A 24,726-nucleotide genomic window follows, 5' to 3' on the forward strand; every position below is an offset into this window, starting at 1 on the left:
ACATATTGTCAATCTTTATATCCAGAGACATATTTTACCTGAACTTAAAGTGTGTTGTGGTTCATCTTTCAGGTTTCGGAGAAGAACTCATGTCACTCCTAAGTCCTACCTCTCTTTTGTAAATGGTTACAAAACACTGTACACGGAAAAGCACAACTACATCAACACACTAGCAGAGCGCATGTCTGTTGGTAAGAACGTCTTGGGAACAGGGTTATGACATACAGCTCCGGAAAAAATTAAGAGACCACTCAAAATGTTTCTTACAATTTTATCTCTACATGTATGGCAGCCATTCCAGTGTGTGTTGAATTCCAACACAGATAAAAATGGTCATTTAACTCAAAGACAAACCTATAAATAATAAAACAAGAGGAAATGATAATGCTGAAGTGGTCTCTTAATTATTTCCAGGGCTGTATGTATGGACAAATGTGCAAGACTTGTCAAGAAAAAGGGAATTAAAACAAGTTACTTATTTCAGGGTTGGACAAACTGATGGAGGCTAGTAAGTCTGTGGCTCAACTATCCAAAGATCTTGTCATCAAGGAAAAAGAGCTGGCTATTGCATCTGTCAAAGCGGACAAGGTAAATTATAAACGACATCAGTATGGATAGATTGATGGTTTTATGTAACTTCTCTCAAAACACCATATTTCTCCTGTGTGCATTCAATAGCTTTCTGGTATAAATTTGATATAATTTATTTATGTATACATGTCTTGCTGCCTTCACATAGGTTGTGGCAGAGGTTACTGTCAGTGCTGAAGCTGCTACTATTGTCAAGAATGAAGTCCAGATTGTGAAGGATAGAGCCCAGAAAATTGTGGACGGAATCGAGAAAGAAAAGCTTATGCTGAGAAAAAACTAGCGGCTGCCAAACCAGCTTTAGAAGAGGCTGAATCTGCACTAAACGTGAGTTTCTTTGTGAGATTTTCAAACATATTTTAAGTATTTATTCCATACATAGTACTCTGCATGATATTTTTCAAATATTACAGACCATCAAGCCTGCTGACATTGCCACTGTGAGAAAACTAGCCAAGCCTCCGCATCTGATCATGAGGATTATGGACTGCTGCCTGCTGCTTTTCCAAAGGAAGTTGGAAACTGTCTCCATCGATCCAGAACGAAATTGTATTAAGCCGTCATGGTCAGATGCATTGAAGGTAAAACATATTTGAATTGATGTTACCTTTTTATTTCTTGGGGATTGTCATTACTTTTAACCTTCCCATTGTAGGCGCTTTCTGTAATTCCAACGGATATTACTAGAACTGTTGTCTGCATGTAAATTCCAGCAGTGTGTAATTGTAATAATAATAATAATATTGCTCAAAATAATCCACGATCAAGTTTCTAATAGCGCCCTTTTTTCCAACATTCCTTTCCTTGTCTTGTCTTTAGCTCATTAGTGCCACTGGTTTTATGACCTCACTCCAGCAGTTCCAAAAAGATTCAATTAATGAGGAAATGGTAGAACTGTTGCAGCCGTACTTTGACATGGAGGATTACACAATGATAAACGCCAAGAAAGTGTGTGGTTGTGTAGCTGGTCTGCTAGCATGGACGCGGGCTATGGCAACATTCTTTGGCATCAACAAAGAAGTGCTGCCACTCAAGGTAAAGTTTATCTTCATGGCTGCCAACCATGTTCTGGCTGAGGTGACTCTTGTTCTTTAACATTGGGTTCTAAATGTTCTACTTTAAGCCATTTATTTTTCATTTATTCATTTTATTTTAATGATAAAATACTGTCTGATTTTGGTGTCCTGAACATTAATATTGCTTGTTTGTGTGTAGGCTAACCTGGCAGTGCAGGAAATTAGGCTAACAAAGGCTAATAATGAGCTGGGCGCGGCTGAGGCTCAACTGGAGGAAAAACAAGCAGAGTTTGACAAAGTCAAGGCCAAATGTGATGCTGCTTTGAAAGAGAAACAGGTGTGCTTATTACTTATGACACCTGTATAACTGTAAGATAGAGATACAAGTTGTCACTTTATCACGTGAAAACATTGTCCTTTTCAGGATTTATTGGATGATGCTGAAATGTGCAAGAATAAAATGCAGGCTGCATCTACACTTATTGATGGACTTAGTGGGGAGAAGGTTCGCTGGATAGAGCAAAGCAAAGAATTTAAATCTCAGATTAACAGGTAGGTTTCAATTAGGGGAATGTTATATTGAAAAAAGTAATAGCCTTTTAAGGTGAGATTAATAATTTACACATTTTAAAGAATTTAAATTGGGTAATTTGATTCTGTTATTCGTGGCAGACTTGTAGGGGACGTGCTTCAGCTCACTGGCTTCTTGTCCTACTGCGGGCCATTCAACCAGAGTTTCCGGGACATGTTGTTGAAGCACACCTGGGAGAGGGAGCTCAGGAAGCATAACATCCCTTTTACAGAAAACCTCAACCTCATATCTGCCTTAGTGGACCCTCCCACTGTAAGAAAACCCTACATCTAAGGTTATTTAAAATCCCTACTTACTGCACAACAAGTTAATAATGTGACAAAACACGTTGATGTTTTCGTTTAAGATAAGCGAGTGGAACCTTCAAGGACTCCCTGGAGATGATTTGTCTGTGCAGAATGGCATCATCGTCACAAAAGCCACAAGATATCCCCTCCTCATCGATCCTCAGACTCAGGGAAAGGCTTGGATTAAGGAAAAAGAAAAGGCCAATATGCTCCAGGTACATAGTACTGATACAGTACATCACAAAAGAGTTGTTCCAGTTATACATGGTATGGGACTGATCGTCTCTTTTTCAGGTGACATCACTCAACCACAAGTTCTTTCGCTCCCATTTGGAAGACTGCCTTTCTATGGGACACCCACTGCTTATCGAAGATGTATGTGAGGAGCTAGACCCTGCACTGGACAACGTCCTTGAGAAAAACTTTATTAAATCTGGTACCAGTTTCAAGGTAATGTAGCTGCCACTCCCTCTTGAAATCACCAATACAACTAAAATGTCTCCTCTTAAATGTTTGAATTTGTCTTGTGTAGGTTAAAGTGGGAGACAAAGAGGTAAATGTGATGGATGGCTTCCAGCTCTATATAACCACCAAACTGCCCAATCCAGCATACAGCCCAGAAGTCAGTGCCAAGACCTCCATCATTGATTTCACTGTCAACATGAAGGGCCTGGAGAACCAGCTACTCGGCCGCGTCATCCTCAGGGAGAAATATGTTAGTGTCTTTCTATGTTGAACAAAGCGGGTTCTTCTAACATGATACATTATAGTAGTGATTATTACAGAGTTGAGCATGTAATATTAATTGTGTCTCGGATTACTCTGAGTTGCCCTACTAAGATATAATATTTATTTTGACAGGAACTAGAAGCGGAAAGATTGAAGCTGATTGAGGATGTAACTGCCAATAAGAGAAAGATGCAGGAGTTGGAAGACAACCTACTGTACAAACTCAGCAGCACAAAAGGTAAAGCAGTTACTGGTGTAGATTTCTTTAAGACGATACCTTTCTTTTTTTTTAAACCTAGTGTTTGTGTAATCAAAGGTTCCTTGGTTGATGATGACTCTATGATCGGCATCTTGAGTACAACTAAGCAAACTGCAGCTGAAGTTAGTGCAAAGCTCAGTGTCGCAGCAGATGCAGAGGTCAAGATCAATATAGCTCAGGCAGAATATCGTCCTGTCGCCTCCCGAGGCAGCACCGTCTACTTCCTCATCACAGAGATGAGCATGGTCAATGTCATGTACCAGACCTCTCTGGGTCAGTTCCTCAAAGTCTTTGACCTGTCACTGACAAGGTATGGATTTATCAATGCTGGATTAAGAATTAAATCTGAACCATCTTGGTGCTTATTTTGTTAGGAGGCATGGGACTGTTACATCTTATATGCAACTTATTTTAATTTAACACAGTGGAATAAATGTGTCTTAAAGAATTGAAATAGAGCAAATAAAAATGGCAATTCTTAAACAATATCAAGCTATATGTGCTGTAACGTGCTTCATGGTGTACTAATGTAGAAAGCATTCTTTACCTTCTGTCATTGTATTGTTTCTACATAACTTGCCACTCTCTCTCTGTCCCTTGATCACTATCATTCATGCTTTTCCAGGTCTGAGAAGTCTGCTAAAACTCAGAAGCGAATTGCAAACATTATTGAGTGTCTGACCTACGAGGTGTTCAGATACACAGTGAGAGGCCTGTATGAAAACCACAAGTTCATCTTCACACTACTGCTGGCTCTCAAGATCGACATGCAGAAGAACAAAGTAGAGCATGAACATTTTCAGATACTTATTAAAGGTAAGGTAAACATTACTGAAGAGATAATCTTATGCAGATGTTTGTTATATCATCTCTAAACAAGATAACACCTTTTAAATATGCCAAAAGGTGGCGCAGCTCTTGACCTGAAGACCTGCCCAGCAAAGCCATTCAGTTGGATCCTGGATATGGTATGGCTAAATTTGGTCGAACTCAGCAAATTGCCACAGTTTGCCAACATCACAACCCAGGTGAGCTTAAGTTCCATTGATCATACATCTGAATCGTCCATAAAATTGTCCTCACAAGTCGACATATTTTATAGGTGTCTCAAAATGGGAAACTCTGGAAAGTATGGCTCAATCTTGACGCCCCAGAGGAAGGTGTCATCCCAGATGGATACAATTCTCTCGATGTCTTCATTAAACTTCTGCTCATAAGGTTGGATCTTCCTGCCATGCATTTTACTTATATGATACATTTCAGAACATGATGTTTAATATACTAATGTCACAAGCTATTCCCAGGTGTTGCTGCCCTGACCGCACCCTGTCTCAGGCCAGAAAGTATGTTGGAGATTCCTTGGGCTTGAGGTTTGCTGAGCCGGTCCTCTTGAACCTTCACAACACTTGGGAGGAGAGTGACCCTCGCACCCCTCTGATTTGCTTCCTTTCTATGGGTTCAGATCCCACGGAACAAATTGAAGCACTTGCTAAGAAACTTCAACTTGGTAAGCGTTACTGCCCTATTAAACTTCCAACCTTTACAAATGCTCATCTTACTGAAGAACATGAGCTGCATGTTGTGACCTCACACAATGTGTTTTGTCCTCTAGAATGCAGAGCTATATCCATGGGGCAAGGGCAGGAAGTACATGCAAGGAAGCTTGTTAAGACATCAATGACGCATGTATGTATGAGTTAATGAAGTAGTACGTTATATGAATAAAGTGATGGCTGACCCTTTCACCTTATATGCGACTTCTTTATCTTGATGTGTATAGGGGGGCTGGGCCCTTCTGCAAAATTGCCATCTGGGCCTGGAGTTTATGGATGAGTTGCTGGAAACCATTACAACTGCTGAGACCATACATGATTCCTTCAGGGTTTGGATCACCACAGAGCCACATGATAGCTTCTCCATCACACTACTACAGGTGGGACTAAGTTAATATTTAAGGTGTTGTGAAAGTGCAACTTAATGTATTACTTTTTCCTGACCATACCCCTACAAATACTGTAGTGTACCGTATTTTCCGGACTATAAGGCGCACTTAAAAGCCTTACATTTTCTCAAAAAACAACAGTGCGTCTTATAATCCAGTGCGCCTTATATATGGATTACGGTAATTCTGGTTGTGCTTACTGACCTCGAAGTGATTTTGTGTGGTACACAGCTCTCACGGCGCTCTGTCAAAATGTTTTAGTACGACTTTGGTAAACTACAAATCCGCACCGCTTGCAGCATTACGGCTACCGTAGTCAGGAGCGTCGTGGAGTTGCACCAAATGGCACCCGTCAAGAGACACGCTTACGACGCGGACTTCAAACTCGAGGCTATCAGTCACGCAGTAGAACATGGGAATAGAGCAGCTGGGAGAGAATTCAACATTAATGAATCAATGATACGTATTTTACGTGTTATAACTGAACTTATTACTGACTTATCTGACTGTTTTGTTTCTGTTATATAATTAATAACTATATAATATGTATCCGTTTTACGGCATGTAGAAAAGGAGTGTGTAGGAGAGCGACATGCGGGGTGGGCGTGTGTGTGCGGAAGAAGTAGTTTTGGGAAAGTGAAGATGTTGCCAGGTTGGCTGAGTTGTCGGCGAAGACAATAAAAAAGGATTACTCCAGCTCCGCTGTTTCCCCCTCCTCTTTCCTCAGAGTGTCACATACCCAGCTGCTCTTCACTACGGTATAGAGCATAACAACGCTGGAGGTAACAACATTTTGCTTAATGCGCCTTATAGTCCGGTGCGCCTTATATATGAAAACATTTCGAAAATAGACCATTCATTGACAGTGCGCCTTATAATCCAGTGCGCCCTATAGTCCGGAAAATACGGTACTTGTATACAGAAGATGCACAAGATCAGAGCAATTGTTTCTCCCCTCTCCAGTCCTCTATCAAGTTTACCAACGATCCACCCCAAGGAATTCGTGCTGGTCTGAAACGCACATTTGCAGGGATTTCACAGAACCAGTTGGAAATCAGCAACCTGCCCATGTGGAAGCCGATGCTGTACAGTGTGGCATTTCTCCACACTGCTGTGCAGGTAATGCCCATTTGAAGCTCATGGATTAGGTAGAGGATCTAATGAGGCAGTATGTAGCTCGTTGCACATTTCAGACCGGGAGCAAAACCAGTTAGAAAGGTCTTTCCAAGTTAAGAAAGACATTTTCTTCACAATCGCTCAATGTTTTTACTTTCTAGTATTATTGGATGCTCATTCACCTGCTTTTATACATAACCACATGTTTATGGCTTGCTCTCTAAGGAGCGACGCAAATTCGGACCATTGGGTTGGAACATACCCTATGAGTTCAACTCTGCTGATTTCACTGCCAGTGTGGAATTTGTTGAGAGACACTTGGATGATTGTGGCCCCAGGAAGGTGAGAATTCGGGAAAGCAGTGTTACGTTAAAGATTTTTTGATCATCTTCCCTCACCTATTATTGTGTGCTTTCCCCCAGGATGTGTCCTGGGTAACTGTGCGATACATGCTAGCTGAGGTGCAGTATGGAGGAAGGGTTACGGATGATTATGACAAACGGCTGCTGCAGTGTTTTGCGCGCGTAATAACCTCTTTTCTTTGTTCCTTCATGTTTACATCTTGATAAATTATTCATTTTACTTGTTACAATACATGAACAGTTTCTTTTCGTTGCAGGTGTGGTTCAGTAAAAAAATGTTCGACCCATCATTTAGCTTCTACACGGGCTACAAAATCCCAGTGTGCAAGACAGTAGAGGAGTACATGGAATGTATTCAGAGGTTGCCCATTGCGGATTCACCACAGGCATTGGGGCTGCATCCTAATGCTGATATCACGTAAACAAATACATTGTCCTGAAACTATAAATGACAGGATATGGTGTGTCATTTTAATGTATAAACTACTAATAATGTTTCATTTCTGCTTTGTGTTTAATGCTCACTAGGTATCAGACAAACACATCTGCTGAAGTGCTAGACACAATTACAAATATCCAGCCAAAGGAAAGCGGAGGGGGATCGGGAGCAACTCGGGAGTCCATTGTTTACAGCATGGCAGAAGACATGTTGGAGAAGCTGCCCCCCAATTATGTGCCACATGAGGTGATTTCTGTTATTTGTTATTATTAAGGTGGCAGTCTCCACTTTAATGCACCTACTAAAATCAAAATTCTGTCATCTTTATTTGGGTTTCAGGTCAAAGCCAGACTGTTGAAGATGGGAGCTCTAAACCCAATGAACATCTTCCTACGCCAAGAGGTCGATCGAATGCAAAGGATCATCGGTGTGGTGCGGATCAGTCTGACGGACCTGAAGCTGGCCATTGATGGTACCATCATAATGAGCGAGGTGAGAATCAATTTATCTCCTTTATCACTCTCAAATACTGCTTGGTTAATATTGTCTAAGCATATTGTGATTTTTTTTTTTAAACATTCTTTCTTTCATAATCACGAGGCTGTAAGATACTATAAAACTGATCTCTACTTGACTCCTAGAACCTCCGTGATGCACTGGACAATATTTTTGATGCCCGTGTGCCAAACCTGTGGAGGAAAGTCTCCTGGGAGTCTTCCACACTGGGCTTCTGGTACACAGAGCTTCTGGAGAGAAACAAACAGTTTCACAGCTGGGTGTTTGAAGGGAGACCCAAAGCTTTTTGGATGACAGGTTTCTTCAACCCGCAGGGTAAGAAAACATTTTGTAAAGTAAGGCATTAATAGACTTTCGACAGATTTAATTGTATTTATTGAAACATGTTAAATTTGCTTAATGAGGACCAGCAAATGATATCATCAGCTGGGTATGAAATCATATCAGATCATGTCTTTTCTCTGGGATGTTTATAGGGTTCCTAACAGCTATGAGGCAAGAAGTAACAAGGGCAAACAAAGGCTGGGCTCTTGACACAGTCACCCTGCACAACAAAGTACTGCAACAGGCACAGGAGGAGATCACTGCCTCCCCTACAGTGAGTGAAAAAGCATGGAGATGCTACCCCTACTCATAATAATTACTATAATATTATTAACAATAATAATAACAAAATATATTTCTCAAATTAAGCTTATACTTTCATTCATGATAAACATTATTCTGTCCCTGACTGCCTCTCCTTAACAGGAGGGAGTTTATGTCTATGGGCTGTACCTGGAAGGTTCCAGCTGGGACAGGAAGAACACCCACCTCATCGAGTCCTCACCCAAAGTGCTGTTCACACCCCTGCCTGTCATCCACATGTTTGCCATTAACTCTACTGCCCCACCGGATCCCAAACTGTATCTCTGCCCCATATACAAGAAACCAAGGCGCACAGATCTGAATTACATCACAGCAGTGGTGTTGCCTACCGTCCAGCCACCAGACCACTGGATTATGCGTGGAGTCGCGCTGCTATGCGACATCAAATAATAAGATAGCTGCATGTGCTTGTTAATGTGTAACATTGCTTAAAGGAAATAAATGTATTTTTAATTTCTAATCTTTCAAAATGTATTCTCAAGATTCTTACTAGTATTTTTTTGTTTTCTCACTCAATTCAAAGTGACATCTTTGTATTGGTCAAGAAGTATATCTTTTCAAATGTTGCAGTTAAATAACATGTTTATTAAAAACTGTTCACAACCACATCGCTGCTTCACTTGGGAAAGTATCAATGCTGTTGGTAAGTCATTGCATTACTATCAAAACTGGTACATCTTTTCTTTTTTCTATCACATGAATTACATTTCTCTTTTATTCTAGGAGAAGGGAGTTCTAAGAGTGGAATTCTGAGAGGGATAACGGAAAAGTAATATCCCACAACTGCAGTGCAGGTAGAACATACCCTCAAAAAATTGTCCTTAAAAAGCACATTAAAAAACCTTATGTTTACAACTCTCTAGCAGTCTCAAACTTAAACTGAAAAAACAACAACAATTGTCAACAGCATCATCAGACTGATAAATAATCGAGTGCAATCAATTCATCTCAATGCCTGTTATGTATGCACAGGATGTGACACAGGGTGGCTTCATCTACTGAGGACAGATCACATCTACTGAGGACAGTGCTGTCAAGTTGAACATGCTTCTGATGCCATTCCATCATGACAATCCCACTCGGTGATAGAAATAACAGTAAGAGTCTCCTATTTGATCTTTCTGCTTTTTGTTGTTGTTGTGAAATACAGAGATGATTATACTGATGCTTATTTTGTTTACAGGTTAAGACAGGAGATGAATCCTTGAAGCCCAAACATCAAAGGAGAGGAAACCAACCACCAGCAAAACTACCATCAGATCAGCACTGAAATGCAGGTATCCCCCATTATTGAAAGGTCAAGAGAAGAGTACTAGTTATTGCAGAACTCTACAGCAACACATTCTGATTCATCATGTTACAGTTCTGTTTAACCCTAGCAATAGAGAATAGAAGAAAGGTGTTCTAATTTTCCAAACCAATGCATTGCTTGCTTGATTAAAACAAGCAGTGCATTCAGCCTATGTATGCAAGCATGTAGAACAGAAAATAAAGGGTAGGGTACCCCCTTTCAAACACTACATGTGCCAGATCAAAAGATCAAACTAAGCAAGAATCAGACAAAAGGTCCACACACTATAAAAATCTCTCAGCATTTTAAATGTGCAACTTTGGATCTAACGGAGATCTTTGTCAGCCATTCTTAAATCATCCCAATCATGCTGGGAGCTTTAAATAAAGTGTGCAGATCTTTTGTCTGATTCTCAGCAATATAGTACAAACATGTTTTGGAACACGCTAAAGTTAGAGACTGAATGGTAACAATGCAATGATTGGAACAAGTAAACATTGCAATGATTGGAACAAGTAAACATTGCAATGATTGGTTAACATGTGTGCCGATGCATGTTATGCACAAGTTAGGCGAGGAAGGAGGTGCTTTTTGAGTGACATGTCCTTTTTTCTAAAGTGAACACTGGGGCGAAGACGAGTAACTGGCGCCAGCCAACAAAATCCCCCCACCCTCTGAATGATCCCCAATTATGTCAACGGGGGAAAATGGTGTCCTTTGAAAAGTGTTCTTAATCAAACCCAATTAATTCCGCTCCTTACCCTTATTATTTCCACCGTGGACCACGTCCCGCTAGTCAGCCTGTTAACTAGAGCCCGGGGCCCAGCAAAGGTCACGCTTGGCCAAGCAAAATAACATAATAATGTGAGTAATTAATCACTAGTTCTGAAAGTGTCTCTAGCAAATTCTGAGTGTTGCTACATTAAGTCTTTCTGACAAAGGTGTGGTGAGAAAGGATTGTCACTTAATATAGTGTATTCACTTTTTTTATCTTAATACCTACCACTCATTTATTATGCAACTGCCCTACCTACGCTGTTGTGCCTCCATTATTGTTATAATGCAGAGGTGCTAAGAGACCTATAACATTTGCTAAAACCTAGGTTTAATATTTGTTATTGCTGTGTCTCTGAGTCTCTATTAAGCCTAGAGTATTCCTTATATATATTGAACATGACATTTATATTTTCAAATCAAATAAACAAATCCTTACACACCACTGTTCCTTTGTGATATGCAGAACCATGAACACTTCATTAGGCCATTATTTCAGAATCGAACACTTCCCAACCCCAGCTTACAAATCTATTTTAGATTAATTTAGGTTAAAGATAGGAGCTCTGAATCATTTGACACAAGCATCTTTATGATTTCAACATTAAAAGATCTGTGAAATTGTTCAAATTTCCCAACCTGAGGGTGGCTATTGCGTTTAGGTTGACTGCGTACTACAGGATGTTGTTGAAAAGTGATCAGGTGCAAAATAGACCTTTTTACAGCAACTACCATCCCAAAATAAATTAGTGCAGCTGAACACACGCTACCGAAGGGCAATTAGAACTTGAGCCCTTGTGGCCTCTGCATCCTAGCGGGCAGGGCCTCCTGACACCCCTGGTTGGGCCTGATGGAGTGGAGCTTCATCTGCCTAACGGCCTGGCAAAGCTCCACAGGCTTGGACGAACACAACAGGCCTCCATCAGGCCAGCTCGTTCTGTCACAGCTTACATGGCCTTTTGTACACCAGCGCTCATTAACGGCACTAAGTCATGTTGGTGGCTCATCAATGCATGCATAGAAAGAAATACAAGATCCACCATCAACCTTATTCTACAGTGGTGCTACTGTAACTTTATTCTGTATTTTGCACATGGTAAATGAAAACACATTCCTTAAACTCAAAAGTACTAGAAATACTTAACTGATGACATTTCTTTTGAACATAAAACCTCCTCACACATTTAAATGTGTTTTCTAGTAATAAGAAATGTTCTTTTTTCACATCTTTGGCTTTTTAGTCCACTGTTGTCAACAGGGATTATAACAATATAAAAAAACAAAACCTATTAAACTGACAGTGTGGATGCTGCCCTGTCTAAAGGGCATGATAGACATATTATGTTTTAGAGTGGTTTAAAGGATCACTCTTCCTTACATGTCATTATGGTGTCCACATGGGTATTATTGCCAGCACTAGATTAAACTTGATACCACCTTATTTTTCCAAATAGTGGACAGCACTGGTAAAATGCATTGCAAGTCATTCTTCCATTGATTCCATCTAATTGCATGTTTTTATTGCCTTTCCAGAGCCAGAGAGAGCATTATTTACCTTTTTGCTTTATTTTAATGCACACGCACCAAATGCCCACATACTGTAAACATACTGTGTAAAACACAAGCAATATTATCATGGCCTTACTTCTCTGATTAAGGTTATTGTAACGTCATTTCCTTATTGTTGTGGTCCAACGTTTCATCAAACAGTGCTACATCCTAAGGTAAAAGAGGCTGCGAGCACCTATTAACTCTCTCACTCATAATCCACCTGTCTTTAGGGAATATTTTGTCAACAACGCAATCAGAAGCATCTTTTACGCGTAAGATGAAGATTAAGAAGGGGCATAACAAAAAGCAACATCAACATGTTGTGCTATATCAAATAAAAAATAAATAAATTCTCAAGTTTGAGGGGAGGGGCAAAGATAATCATGTCTTGAAAAAGGTTTTCAGGGGCAACTGAGGGCATTCTGTCTATGGCTGAGAATCCGGGGTTAATCGCTTTAAAAGCAGTAATTAAGTGTTAAGAGGTATGCTTGTCTGTCTAAATTAGCTTCTGAGCCAGATTACGCTCTGTGACTTCCGATAACCTGCCCCAACAGGGCTCAATGCTCTTCAAAAGGCCAGTTTAATGATTTAAATCAAACACACACATATCACTTTTAAACCTAACTTAATAGAATTAAGTGGGAGAATTGATTTGAATAAAGATTTGTGGCAACTTTCAAATGGGCTGAAATATAGCAGAATATGCTGGACAGCCTATACACTAAGAAACAATAGTTTGAATATCATGGAGAAAACCCCACCGAAAAGACACACACGGAGAAACCCCTCTTTGAACCATCCACCTGTGTACTTAAATTGTCTAGTTCTAGGATCTAGATACTAGAAAATGCCCAAAGCACAGTGCTCAGCCCGCTCCACAAAGATATCCTCTCAGGAGAGCAGGAAAATACTCAACAAAAGTGTAAAAACATTCACATTGAGGTTTTTCTCTAATTAAGAGTCACTTCCAAAAACTTTTGAGCTAAATCAAAAGGGCCACCAGAGAATCAATCATGATTTCTTTTTTTTTTTTACAGTTGCTTATTAGCATCAGGGAAATGATGTCTGACTCCTTTGGTGTCATGTATCCTCATCATAGATACAGGAAATAATGAGTGAAAAAGCAGTTTGTAAACATTCACGGGAAACAGCTCAAAAATCCTTCCACAGTGCCTCATCTGATCACATGTGCTGCCAGGTTTTATCCATTGACTGAAGGTGCTCTTTGGCCTTCATCCTGAGTGCTGCGATGCTGGAACTCCTGTCGTCCTCCATGGGATATTTATCATTGAAGCTGGGTGGGCACTGGTAGGGGGGAGGGCCCATTGGTTGCATACCTTGGACCATGCCAGGTGGGGTGTTGAGGAAGCTGTGGCTTGGATAGGCAGGCTGCAGGCCCTGTGGTGAACCAATGAACCCCGGGATGGTATGCATGGGCGTGGCACTAGAGATGGGCGAGGTCAGCCAGGGATCTAGGGGCATCGGGTTGGACATTGGCCCCACACTGGGAGGCATCGGAGGACGATTGAAGGATAGCATGGGAGAGTCATGAAGTTTCATGGTGCTAGTATCCATCTTTTCTTGTCGTCTCCACTTGGCTCTCCGGTTCTGGAACCACACCTGGAAAATGAGAAATTAAATAGATAAGTTAGTTAAGGATGCTGCAGTTCTCTGCTCCGTAAAGCACAGGCCATGAACCAATTTGGATAGCACTTAGTTACCTGAACTCGAACCTCTGGCAAGTTGACCTTCATTGCCAACTCCTCCCGACTATAGACGTCTGGGTAGTGGGACTTCTCGAATGCTCGCTCCAGCTCATGAAGCTGATAGGTGGTGAAGGTAGTACGGTTTCTTCTGTGTTTCTTTTTAGTGTGCTCTTCCTCTGTAATGGCCTCTGGAGACCCTTCAGCAACATCCACTTCCTTCTGCAGACTGCTCATTTCTTCATCACATTTGTCAGCGGAGAAAAGGTCTGATTCTAAAATTAAGGACAAAATAGGAATAGTCAGATGTGTAAGATATGAGAACGTTTTATCCATTAATACTTTATTCAGAATTGTATGTAACTTCTCAAATACCAGTAAGCAGTCCTTTTAGTTTGGCAACAGTGCTTTTAAAACCACAAAGCAAACCAGTTCATAATTTTAGGGACAATTAGTTTGGTGCACTACCCTACCTTAAAACTCAGATCAGCAACTTTAAAGAGTAAAACCAAATCGTTTTTTAAGATCCCGTAGTTACCAATGCAATTTCTGAATTGCGTTAAATCATGAGCATGTATAATTTAACACGCTATTTCCGACAATGGTGTCTCCCATTTCATTCATCCCGCAGACAACTCCTTTGTTTATTTAATATCAAATAAATAATGAATGTGTAACGCTTGACTTTTCTTGTTTGAAGACAAATAAAAGTCCCAAGAATAAAAAAAAAAAAGTTAAAATAATTATTTTAAGATGATCAACAATCGCATGTAACAACATTGTTACATACAGCCTGTTCAAAGAGTGAAATCTTAACTCTTCTCATGATAAAACAGCTTAACGGATGATTCCCTGTACCATTAAAGGTTTGCAAACACCAGGGGTTTGCCAAGTCGAAACGATATCACATCTTTCACTGAATTCTTCCCCCTCAGTAATCCGATAGTAACAGATGCTACCAGTTAAACCTGCTAGTCCCCGCCTCCTCTAATCTTGCAAGGGATTTAACTGATCAAAATCCAAATTCTGGCTTCTAAAAAAATGTTTTTTGAAGCAAGTGAACTATGTGTTTGATGCAACTGGATAATAATACAAAATCGTTAGAGAATACGGTCAACAGATTGTTAGTTAGGAATAATGTAGCCTGGCAAAAAAAAGCTCTGTTCAAGTCACCTGTAAGCATTGTATTAAATGGTGCATCATGACATGGGCATGACTGGGTTTTTTGCTTTTAATAGCCATAATAAGTGAATGCCATAATGAGAGTTAAGTATTAAAAATGTGTCTCTACAGAGAATGGAAGCTGTGGTCTGGTTGGACAATGGCGCTATGCGATATTGTATCTCTCCATGGTTTGATAACCTCACAGTACAGTCAAAGGCCCAGATCACCCGATTATACAGACAGCTTTGTAGATAATTTGTGTCAACATTCCAGTCTTCAGGTTATCTTTTTACACCCTAAATATGAAAACATGCAAAGACACAGGAATCACTTCTTTCACATACAGTAATCTATTCTTCTATCCATTCCTTTGGTCAGACTTGATCTGGTGTAGCTCACCCACTGGATTTTGTCTGTTGTGGCTACTGTAGTGTTCACATCGGTTGCAGCTGTAGTATTTTTCATGTCATTTTTCCATTTAAAATGTTGGCTTTTAAATGTTTGCATAGGAAGCTTATTTCAGACAGTGAAATACTGTTTTATAGGTTTTTAAAAATCTGCTGCATATGACATTTTTTATGTTACCCAAGTAACAGATGCCCACATTTATGCATGGCAACTGAGGGAAAATATGTGTTGCAATTGTAAGTGTCTGTACAGAACCTTTCAGGTGTTGCTGGGGTTTTTTCTCACTTTTTCCAGGGTTTGTTAGGTGTTTTTTTATTGATTATTAAAGTATATAATTGCTTTATCATGTCGGTAAGTTAATACATAGAATATAGCAATATTGCATTAATCTTCGCCAGTGAATATGCTCAAAGCATTTGAATACATCTCATCACATTTAAACAAAAGTAAATAAAAAACGTTTGTATATACCAAAACATAATCTATTACGTTCCAGTTTAGCTGATTTGCAAAAGGTAGTGAAGTCTGGCATCAGGCTAATTCACTGGCTTCTTCACCTCGTACTTTATTTAGTTATAATTCCAACGAGACCCATCGTTATGTCCATACGTAACGAACTTCTGCTTTGGGGAAATGTACTGTCTGATATAGTATTGCGTTTGAAACTGGACATGCAAGACTCAAACAATATGCGATGCGATATGAACGATAATACATTTCCAATTTTTATACATATGTAGTTAAACACAACATCCCCATAGTGATCTAAAGAAGTATTTGAGAGCGTTCGTGCCTGATAAGTTCTTCAAAATACTCACCATGGTAGGAAGAGTTTTGGGAGCTGTCACCCAATTCTGAAAGGTGCCTATACGGGTCCGACGGGATCTGCTTCTGAGGGTGCTGTGGGTTTTCTCCATTGGCTTTTTGGCCGTCATCATCACCTACAGAATGGAGTAAAGGGTCCTGGTCTTTAGTGAATCCCAGTATGACATCAATACTGTGGACCCTGCCTCCATTGCTTGACCCAGCACCTTTGGCCATGTCATAGTTGTCCAGGCAACTGTCGTCCACAATTCCGAGCGTATCCATTGACAAATGCATCCGAGCCTTTTGAGACACTTCTTCTTTTCTTGGTCAGAAAAGAGCAATATTGTTTTCCAAGTGACAAAGCAGAGCAGTTGTTTTACGGAAGTGTTGTTCTGTGAGGAAACAGACTTGTGCGAAGCGTGAGTGCCGTATCCTTCGGTGAGGCTGATTGTATTGTTTACACAAAAGCATAACAATCTCACATCTTTGTCTGTAAAGGAATGAGAGAAAAGACACAAGATGTAAGAAAAACAGTTAAGCTTTATATCTTTTCCTTACCCAAAATATTTGCCAAGTTTTATACTCTTATTATAAAGTGAATAATAATGATCGTACACAATCACTTCATGCAGGCTATTTTTTTGTTCTAAAAACATAGGAAAAAATATAGGAAGCAACTAAAATAGGTGTAAGAATTATTCATAATGAATAAATAATAAGTGAGTCTAAGGGAAATGGTAAGTGTATTGTGTCTAGAAGAAGTTATCAAACTTTATCAAGTTTAAATCAAAACTGCATAACTTTTTACATTTTAAAACTTCAGCATTTCAAAAGTTTTGTCAAAATGAAAGCAGTAAAAAATGACCTTATTAAGTTGACATACTAATACACTTTTGTTTTTGCACAAAAAAGCAACCTCAACAATATTGACACCTCTTTATTATGAGTGTGCGTTATTGACAGAATGCACAGTAATGAAGTTTAAAAGTTGTCTTACCTTCTTTCAGAATCCTACCATTGACTATGCCACAGACGGTGTGTCTCTGTAGTCCATGAGTAGTCAAATGACACTAACAATATCTACTGTAGGCGCTTGGCAGTTAAGTCCTTGAAATCCCCTGCACACAAGTGAGCAAAGGACCTACCGTTGGAGCCCTGTGCAACAAGCACATGTAATGTCTTTCTCTCCTGACAAAACTCCCCTTAACCACACAGGACACCAAAGCCTGCGGGGGAATGGTAGTAAAACCAGGGTTTAAGAGGTTTATTAATTGGAATCCTTCCCCTTTAAGAATGACTGACGGTTGTTTTCTGGTCAAGTAATTGCTCCAAATGTGTCCTGCTTTCAGACCACAGAGGGAGGCCATTGCTAATGAAGCCTCCACAAAACTTTCTTTCAAAAAATCTATTGTCTGAAAGATAATGGGTCGTACTGAGAGTTTTCGCTAATCCCTTCATTATAGACAATGTAAGGGAGAAAATACACAGAGATGGACTTTTAACTTGAATGGCTACACACTGTAAAGACTTGTATTCAAAAAATAGTTTCATTCGAGTAGGCACTTAACTCTTTGCTTTTGGAATAGCTGGCATTATTTATAAAATAAAGCAAAAAAAGTGAATCATGTGTTCAAATCAAATTTGATTACATCGTTGTATTTTTGTGGTGTTCTAACCCTATTTAATCTTATTAATTTAAACTCAAGCAGCTGCTAGCCAAGACTAAGTTTGAACCCATTCTTTTTTTATCCTTTTTCACATTTTTAGTGTGTGACATCCAACCAAATTGTTTTTGTTTGTGAAAAAATACTTAACAAATACCATGGCCTGTTTTGCCAAATAATGTTTTTGCTCTGATGGTTCACAGTGGAATTGGGTTGGGGCATCGGTGGCATTTTATCCTGCAGCCTGTAAGTTTCTCCTCTGCCATCTGCCACAACCAAAGCTGTGGCAGCCACAGTAGGTGTTGCAGAGATCAATCCTATCCTTAATGAGTCTTAAGACTTCACTAGAGATTTCCTCTGACCTCACTCTTCCTATCTGAAGATATATTTAGGAGTTCTTTGCACGTCAGACAATAGAAATCCAACTTGGAAAAGTTGCCTTTAAAAAAAATATATTTTGATGACATTGACAGAAAAAAAAAGTACTATCTACCAATACTTGTTGCATGTTCATTTTCACAGGACTTTTTTGTGGTACCAGCAGTCAGTGAAATTCTAAACATTAATGAGAGGTCTTGCATTACCTTTTGACACTTTTTTAAAGACCTAAGCGTCAATCCATTGACACACCTTCAGCTTAGAGCCAGAGAGATGCACAGAAATGTAGCTCTTGTGTTAATGATTGGCACATGCCTAAGCAGCTGAGGAAATTTAAAGGCTAACAAGTTTAAAGCCATATGGCAACATTGGGCTGCATTGCCAATGCTTTCTGTGATCAGAATGGCTGTAAGTTAAGTGGCTTTGGCTAAACATCTTTTCTTGGTTGTCAAGTTTGTTTTGCCAGAAAGCAGAGACTGCAAAGCCCATTACTTTTGCCATTGAGTGCCAGGCTTTACCACTCAATAAATGAAATAAGAAAATTGTCAACGTGGCAGGGATTTGCTAAAAAGTAGTTTGATGGCAAATAGTGTATATGCAGTTGATTAATAAATGATCCTTTACTTATTTAGTTTTAAATATTAGTACATTTGTTGCCTTTTCTGAATGTTCTTCTAACAAGACAAACATCAACAGAAGCCTTAATTGCCTTTGTAAGCTGATACCGTAAAACAGTCAACGCGATTTATGTATTAATTGGCCAGATTTGAGTGGCTCAGTTCATTCAATAAAGAACGGTATGAAGCAAATACTTTTTATTTTAACAGTGTTATCAGTAACTAATAATGAGTATAAACTACTTATGTGTTTTATGGCTTTTTTTTTCAAGAGCTGCACTGAGACGAATTCAACTGCGTTAACATTGAAATAAAATGTTGATTTACATAATATTTTTTAATACTGTTGAAAACTGTCTAGCCAGTGTTAGAGTTACTTTCTTATGCAATGAAAGATCCCTGAACTATCAAGTAAAAAGTTTCAGACTTCATAAGCCAATTGCACAACCCTTTTTTAACAGAAATCCTGCATTTGAAACTAGACATGGTCAGTTACAGAGATCTGTGAGTTTAGATGTAGGCTGATCGGGCCTGATAAAAAGATATGATGCATTTTGGGAGAAAGGAGGGAGAGGCATTTCACAGAGAAATCTGTCCCTTGTGAGTAACCCTATTTACAACTTAATTGCACAAAGATGCAATTTTAAAAGCTAAAGTTACATATTTATTGATGTCCTTTTCGGTTGGGCCCACTGCATTATTGGCTAATATTAAATAGCGACTTCAGTTAAGACTTGCATGATGCTCCTAATACCGCCCAAGTCGTGTGCAAAGGAAATTGATAATGATTTTATCACATTAATATATTAAAGCTGTCCCTCTTTGCTTGTTTCCCCATTATCCTAATTGAGTACAAATTGGTTAAGAGGGTGCAGCATAGCTAGCAAGCTCTTTAATTTTATCAGATGACAATTTAAGCCCATGAGATCCTATTAGGAGGAAAGCGGCTAATGTTTCAAGGCGCTGTGTCAGCTTACAGGGGGAAAGGGGGATGGTGAGCAGCAGGGGGAAGACAGGGGAACGATGAAAAGGGAGGGTAAAAGACTGAGAGATGTGTCATATGATCAACGTGACCGGAAATGAGAAGAGAAGCTACAACTGTTGCATCTTTTACAGTCGTAGACTTACTGGTTCATGATCATTTTGTGTGAGCCAGTTAGGAAAAGGTTCTTTGTCTAATTAGGACTTTAAACATACCTCAGAAGTCAGAAATAGGTACTTTATACTTATCAACCAGAACAAGGCATGTATTGGGACTGTTAGTTGGAAGACAGGACAAGCAGGTGTCAGGGTAATCGGTTCAAATCAAAACTAAACAGCAAGTTATAAGTTACAACTTACAAGCAATCCCCCAAAATCAAGGTGCACAGTGATATACCTAGGAGGATAAGGCTGTACTTTAGTTAAAGTTCTCCCCTGTGGGATGAACAGTACGGACCTTGATTTGCTTATTTACTGTTTTAACTGATACAAATGAAGTCGTTAGGTGAGGGGAAAATAAATACTTTGAGCATTCAGTTACTTTATCTTTTAATTTTTGGCCTGTCATTAGAGGAGTTAACCCTGCTTCATCCAGATTAGGATCTTTCTTGACCAGGTTAATGCTTCCCTGGTAGGTCAATGTCAGTTCCAACCATCTGAACGGTTGCAGTGTCTTGAGCATTCACAGAACACTTCAAATAGTAATACATTCAGACTGATGGTCAGACAATACGTCGTTTCTGCATGATCCAGTAATGGTTTTGTTCATTTGTTAAAGACGAAGAAGCATCACACATATTTGTGAAACCAAAATGTTGTGGACTGTATTATATTAATAAATCAAGTAAAAAAATATGATTTATAGTACAAATATGGGAGGAACATTTTATGTCAGAGTCATGTTGTAGTGATGACTACATTTCTTCATGTGGATGCCCTTTTAACTCCGCCAAGCGGCTGCTTCCTATCAATAAAATACCTAAATCAATAAATAAAAACAGGGTTAATGAACAAAAGTAAATCAAATGCAAGCATCACAAAAACTATATTAAATAAATGAAATGTATATGAAAAGCTAAACAATAATAACAGATACAATTCATTGATACAATAACAACATGTTGGCAAATACACAACAACTTCATATTTAAAGTAAAACATTTAGAAATACTCAAAGAACAATAAAGAATACAGGTTGAATTAAAATCGAATATTACTCTTCAGTTAAAGAGTTGGTTTTAAAATCCCTTTTATTGTACATTTGAATGTGTTGCAAACTTTGTCCAGTGTCCAAGACGACTAAGCCCAAACAATGTGTCCTAGCATAAGGACAGTGTATTAAAAGGTTAAAGGACAGACGAAGAAACAGGTGGCTTTGAGCAAAGCTTTCTTCAAAGATTGGTGTCTTATCAGCAGCAGCATTATCACATTAGAGTAATGTTGTTAGCAGGGAAAACAATTCACAGCAGGAAATCCTGATCAGTGTCCATTAGATCATTCTACGAAACATGATGTTAATAGCCCAATCAAAGACTTACATTGGACTGCTTTCATTTGGTACCTGTACCTTATTTGGACCTTGTGTGGATCTGTGACAATCTAGTCTCTCCCAGTTTATAAAACTGGTGCTAATTCAACTTTTCTCTGCACCTTGTCCTAATTTTGTATTCGCAAAGCTCAAGTGTTCACAAAAATTGGCCTTGTGGTCATTGTACATCTGAAAACAGGTTGTCAAAGAGGCAAAAACCCAGTACAACCCCAGTACACTCCTCCTACTGCCTAAAAGAAGGTCAAAATGTAAAACTTGGAAAGGTTGCAAAATAAATAGTCTTTTTTTGTGAAAGATAAACAAATGGAAACCGATATTTATATAAAACCCTGGAGAGTTGATGCAGACACAAAGGGAGTTCTAGGTCTTTAAAGTTAGCTTGTTCAATTATATTATATTAGTTCTAATATTGAAAGCATATCTGTGACTTTAATTACTTTGGTTATGGTGAGGTCATGTTAGTGTCGGTAGGTTTGAGTTAATCATTTTGTTTAGGTTAGGGTAAATCCTTTGCACTGGTTAGCGTTAGGGGTAGGGTTAACTTAATAAACTAAGAGTACAGGTCACATCTGAGTCAGACCTTTTATATATTAAACCAGGGGGGAAAAAACGGTTGGGTTTCCGTTTCTAAACAAAAACAGAAAGATGCCTTATTCACTTCCTCGATCCAGATCGAACTGACTCATTTGTGCTATAAGCTCATTTCTGTAAATGTATCTGCAGTAATGTCTTTCATCAGTACAACAGTTTAGAGCAGACTCCATATTGATACTAGATTTGAACCATGTCTATTTAAGGGTGGTCTGCTTATGCCCTGAACCTCTTTTAATAAGATTATCTTTACCAAGAGCCACAGCTTGGCACATGACCGTGGTTATTTGATGGTTTGGCAAGGGCTTCATTTCTGCACGTCATTCCCTTAGCCGTGGCATCCTAACACGAAGGTGATCTTTAGCTTCATTATAACTGTGATGAAGCTGCTAAGTACTCTTTTTCATAGATAAAAAAAAGGAATTGTATCTTATTGTAAAATGCCGTATAAATGAATGAGTTGTATTAACAGTCAGACCCTATTTCAGACGTGACCATGTTAATTCTCTCTTTAGTACCAAAGATGCAGACCTTTTTACTTAACACTTTACCAAGATGTAGTTTGAGTAATCTTAAAATAATATTCTAAACAAATTAATAAATACCACTTTACCCTAAAGAAATAACGGACTTGTATTGGCAGGCTACCCCACTTCAGTTTGATGCGAACGAGACCTTGATTTGATTACAATCTGCCTGTTTGTTTAATTTAAGATACCTAACACGTCAGCATTACTTGAGGTTGTAATGTGATTAAATAATTATTGTTTTAAACCACACTTGGTAAGAGGTGTGTTTAATGGTGGCTTCTTGAAATCGAGCCCTGACAAGTTATAACACACAGAGCCTAATCTTCTTCTTTGGCTAATTTGAGTCCCAAGGAATTAAATCCCTACCTAAAGCTACCTTATAAGCTTTGCTCACATCCGTTGATGTCACACTTGCATCACATATATCCACGCGGGCAATCAAGATCAAACTGGCTAAGAGACACACACACACACACACATCCTATCTAAACCTACCTCAGTGACACGTATAGTTATGTTCAGCTTTCGATGACGCATATATCATGTTGTCAATTTCGGGTCCCCTCTAAAAGCACTGTGTTTCTGTCCAGATAACAGATTCTGTGAGATATTATTGGTTATTTACTGTAAATGAACCTGCATAGTTTTGTTTAAGGTTTTATGAATGTATACCCAACATTCAACATCAATTGCCAGTGTCATTACCGGTCATTTGGTACTGTAGAAACAATATATGGCCGCTTCTTTCCAGTTACTATAAATCCGCAAAGTGTAAAACCACCTGTTTCGCTCTAAGACATTTCAAAAGCACTGGACATTCAAGCGACATATTTAGAGTCAAATGCAAAGGCACATTGTTTTGATTATCTGAGTTAATATCTGTGTCTCTGAGACACTCATGAGTTGGAGCCCACTTTAAGTAGAACTAATCACACCTGGTAATCCCTGCTTTATGGAATATGTAGGTCATATCTCCTATAGAACGCTTTACAGTCTTCTGTATGAAGACTAAAGACTTCTGTATGAAACAAGTGCAAATAACTTATGGTGACTTTTGTTTCAAAAAATATAAAAGTGCTTTCAGTGACGCACAATAAAACAGTATTTTAATGTTATTGAATGTCCTAGTCATGTGTGCATACTCAAAACAAAGCTCTTTCTAGAGCAAAATGTTCTTTTAAGTGTACCTGTTTTTAAGCAGTGTAGTCAGTCTTGCTATAAAGAGATAAAATAAGCATCTGTTCGTCCTTACTTTGCTTTTACCAGCTTCTTCTAATATATTTCAGCTCCTTCCTGGACGTGCCTTTGGACTTTTCTTCCGCTCCTGCTTAACAGTACTCGTTATCATCCCCTTTGGTAAAATATTTGATTCACAAAGAAAACTGTAGCTTATTTAAAAAATATGATTCTCAGTGCTAGGTACAAGGGAGGGGAAAAGGTATCAATAAGTTGTGGCTGGAGTAAAACAGCTGAAGAGCTTAGCTCATAATTGGAAGCCTATAGTCAATGGAAAGTCTTTATCTTGTCAACAAGATGCAGCGGGATAGACACTTGAGATGTAGGCCACGGCTGTCTAGCTCATGAACCAGTGGTCATTACTAGAGTAGACATGGGAGAATATTATAATACACACATGTTCGATTATATGGTCAACATTTTAACATTATTAATCATCTAAAAATTGGAGAAATAGAAGAAAAATAATTACGCTGCAAATAGTTCATAACTTGCCGGCTATTCAGTGAGCAAAATACATACCTTTTCTGTCAATTTATGTCTTCATTTGATGATTTTCAAATTCTGAATTTCAGCAGGAAGATCATAAATGTGTCTAAATTGCAAATGTCTGTAATGACTAGTTATCAAAGGATGTTTCACAAACCTATAAAAATACAAATAAATCTTATCACTCAACACTTTCATGTCAACGGCCAAAGCCTTTATTTTTACTAAACTCAAATGTTAATTCTTCTTTATTAACTACATTTGAGTTAATTGACCTTGCCGGTCACTCATGAAGCCCAGTATACGCTTGTCAAAGGATATTTTGTTGATTATTGTCATGTCCTGATGGGACCTATGTTGCCAGTGGATTTGTGATTTAAGGAGATTCAGAAGCTGTAAGATAATTAAAATCTCCCTGATCAGCCGTACTGTTCCATACTGTGGCCAATTATTGTCTTCCTAAGACTCAGCATTTTTGGTACGGTTTGTACTTAGCACC

General features: G+C 38.9%; 2 protein-coding genes across 3 annotated transcripts in view; one reads left to right on the top strand and one right to left on the bottom strand.

Moving 5' to 3' along the window:
• Positions 1 to 8,884, top strand: part of LOC134866035 (dynein axonemal heavy chain 8-like) — a 28,429-nt gene extending 19,545 nt beyond the window's left edge. The window contains 29 exon segments of the mRNA XM_063885929.1: positions 73 to 191; positions 485 to 588; positions 740 to 851; positions 854 to 915; positions 1,002 to 1,169; positions 1,408 to 1,623; positions 1,804 to 1,941; positions 2,029 to 2,156; positions 2,277 to 2,448; positions 2,543 to 2,698; positions 2,778 to 2,933; positions 3,016 to 3,198; positions 3,345 to 3,450; positions 3,529 to 3,781; positions 4,097 to 4,287; positions 4,378 to 4,499; positions 4,574 to 4,689; positions 4,776 to 4,978; positions 5,084 to 5,157; positions 5,252 to 5,404; positions 6,377 to 6,532; positions 6,755 to 6,871; positions 6,952 to 7,053; positions 7,149 to 7,309; positions 7,420 to 7,576; positions 7,670 to 7,822; positions 7,972 to 8,161; positions 8,323 to 8,444; positions 8,597 to 8,884. Of these exon segments, the coding sequence (XP_063741999.1) occupies positions 73 to 191; positions 485 to 588; positions 740 to 851; positions 854 to 915; positions 1,002 to 1,169; positions 1,408 to 1,623; positions 1,804 to 1,941; positions 2,029 to 2,156; positions 2,277 to 2,448; positions 2,543 to 2,698; positions 2,778 to 2,933; positions 3,016 to 3,198; positions 3,345 to 3,450; positions 3,529 to 3,781; positions 4,097 to 4,287; positions 4,378 to 4,499; positions 4,574 to 4,689; positions 4,776 to 4,978; positions 5,084 to 5,157; positions 5,252 to 5,404; positions 6,377 to 6,532; positions 6,755 to 6,871; positions 6,952 to 7,053; positions 7,149 to 7,309; positions 7,420 to 7,576; positions 7,670 to 7,822; positions 7,972 to 8,161; positions 8,323 to 8,444; positions 8,597 to 8,884 (4,378 nt within the window).
• A 2,776-nt stretch (positions 8,885 to 11,660) lies between these two features.
• On the bottom strand, positions 11,661 to 17,419 carry LOC134866288 (retinal homeobox protein Rx2-like). 2 transcript variants are annotated; one of them, XM_063886375.1, is made up of 5 exons: positions 17,190 to 17,419; positions 16,417 to 16,682; positions 16,204 to 16,326; positions 13,832 to 14,088; positions 11,661 to 13,730 (listed from the first exon to the last, which is right to left on the bottom strand). In XM_063886375.1, exons 2-5 carry the CDS (start codon positions 16,484 to 16,486, stop codon positions 13,293 to 13,295), a joined length of 888 nt encoding a protein of 295 aa, XP_063742445.1. In that variant the 5' UTR covers positions 16,487 to 16,682; positions 17,190 to 17,419; the 3' UTR covers positions 11,661 to 13,292. The 2 variants fall into 2 exon arrangements, with proteins under 2 accessions (XP_063742445.1, XP_063742444.1); XM_063886374.1 differs by having other exon boundaries at positions 16,204 to 16,682.
• Between the last annotated feature and the right edge of the window lie 7,307 nt (positions 17,420 to 24,726).

Source organism: Eleginops maclovinus, chromosome 6, assembly GCF_036324505.1.
Source record: "Eleginops maclovinus isolate JMC-PN-2008 ecotype Puerto Natales chromosome 6, JC_Emac_rtc_rv5, whole genome shotgun sequence".
Taxonomy (NCBI): Eukaryota; Metazoa; Chordata; class Actinopteri; order Perciformes; family Eleginopidae; genus Eleginops; species Eleginops maclovinus.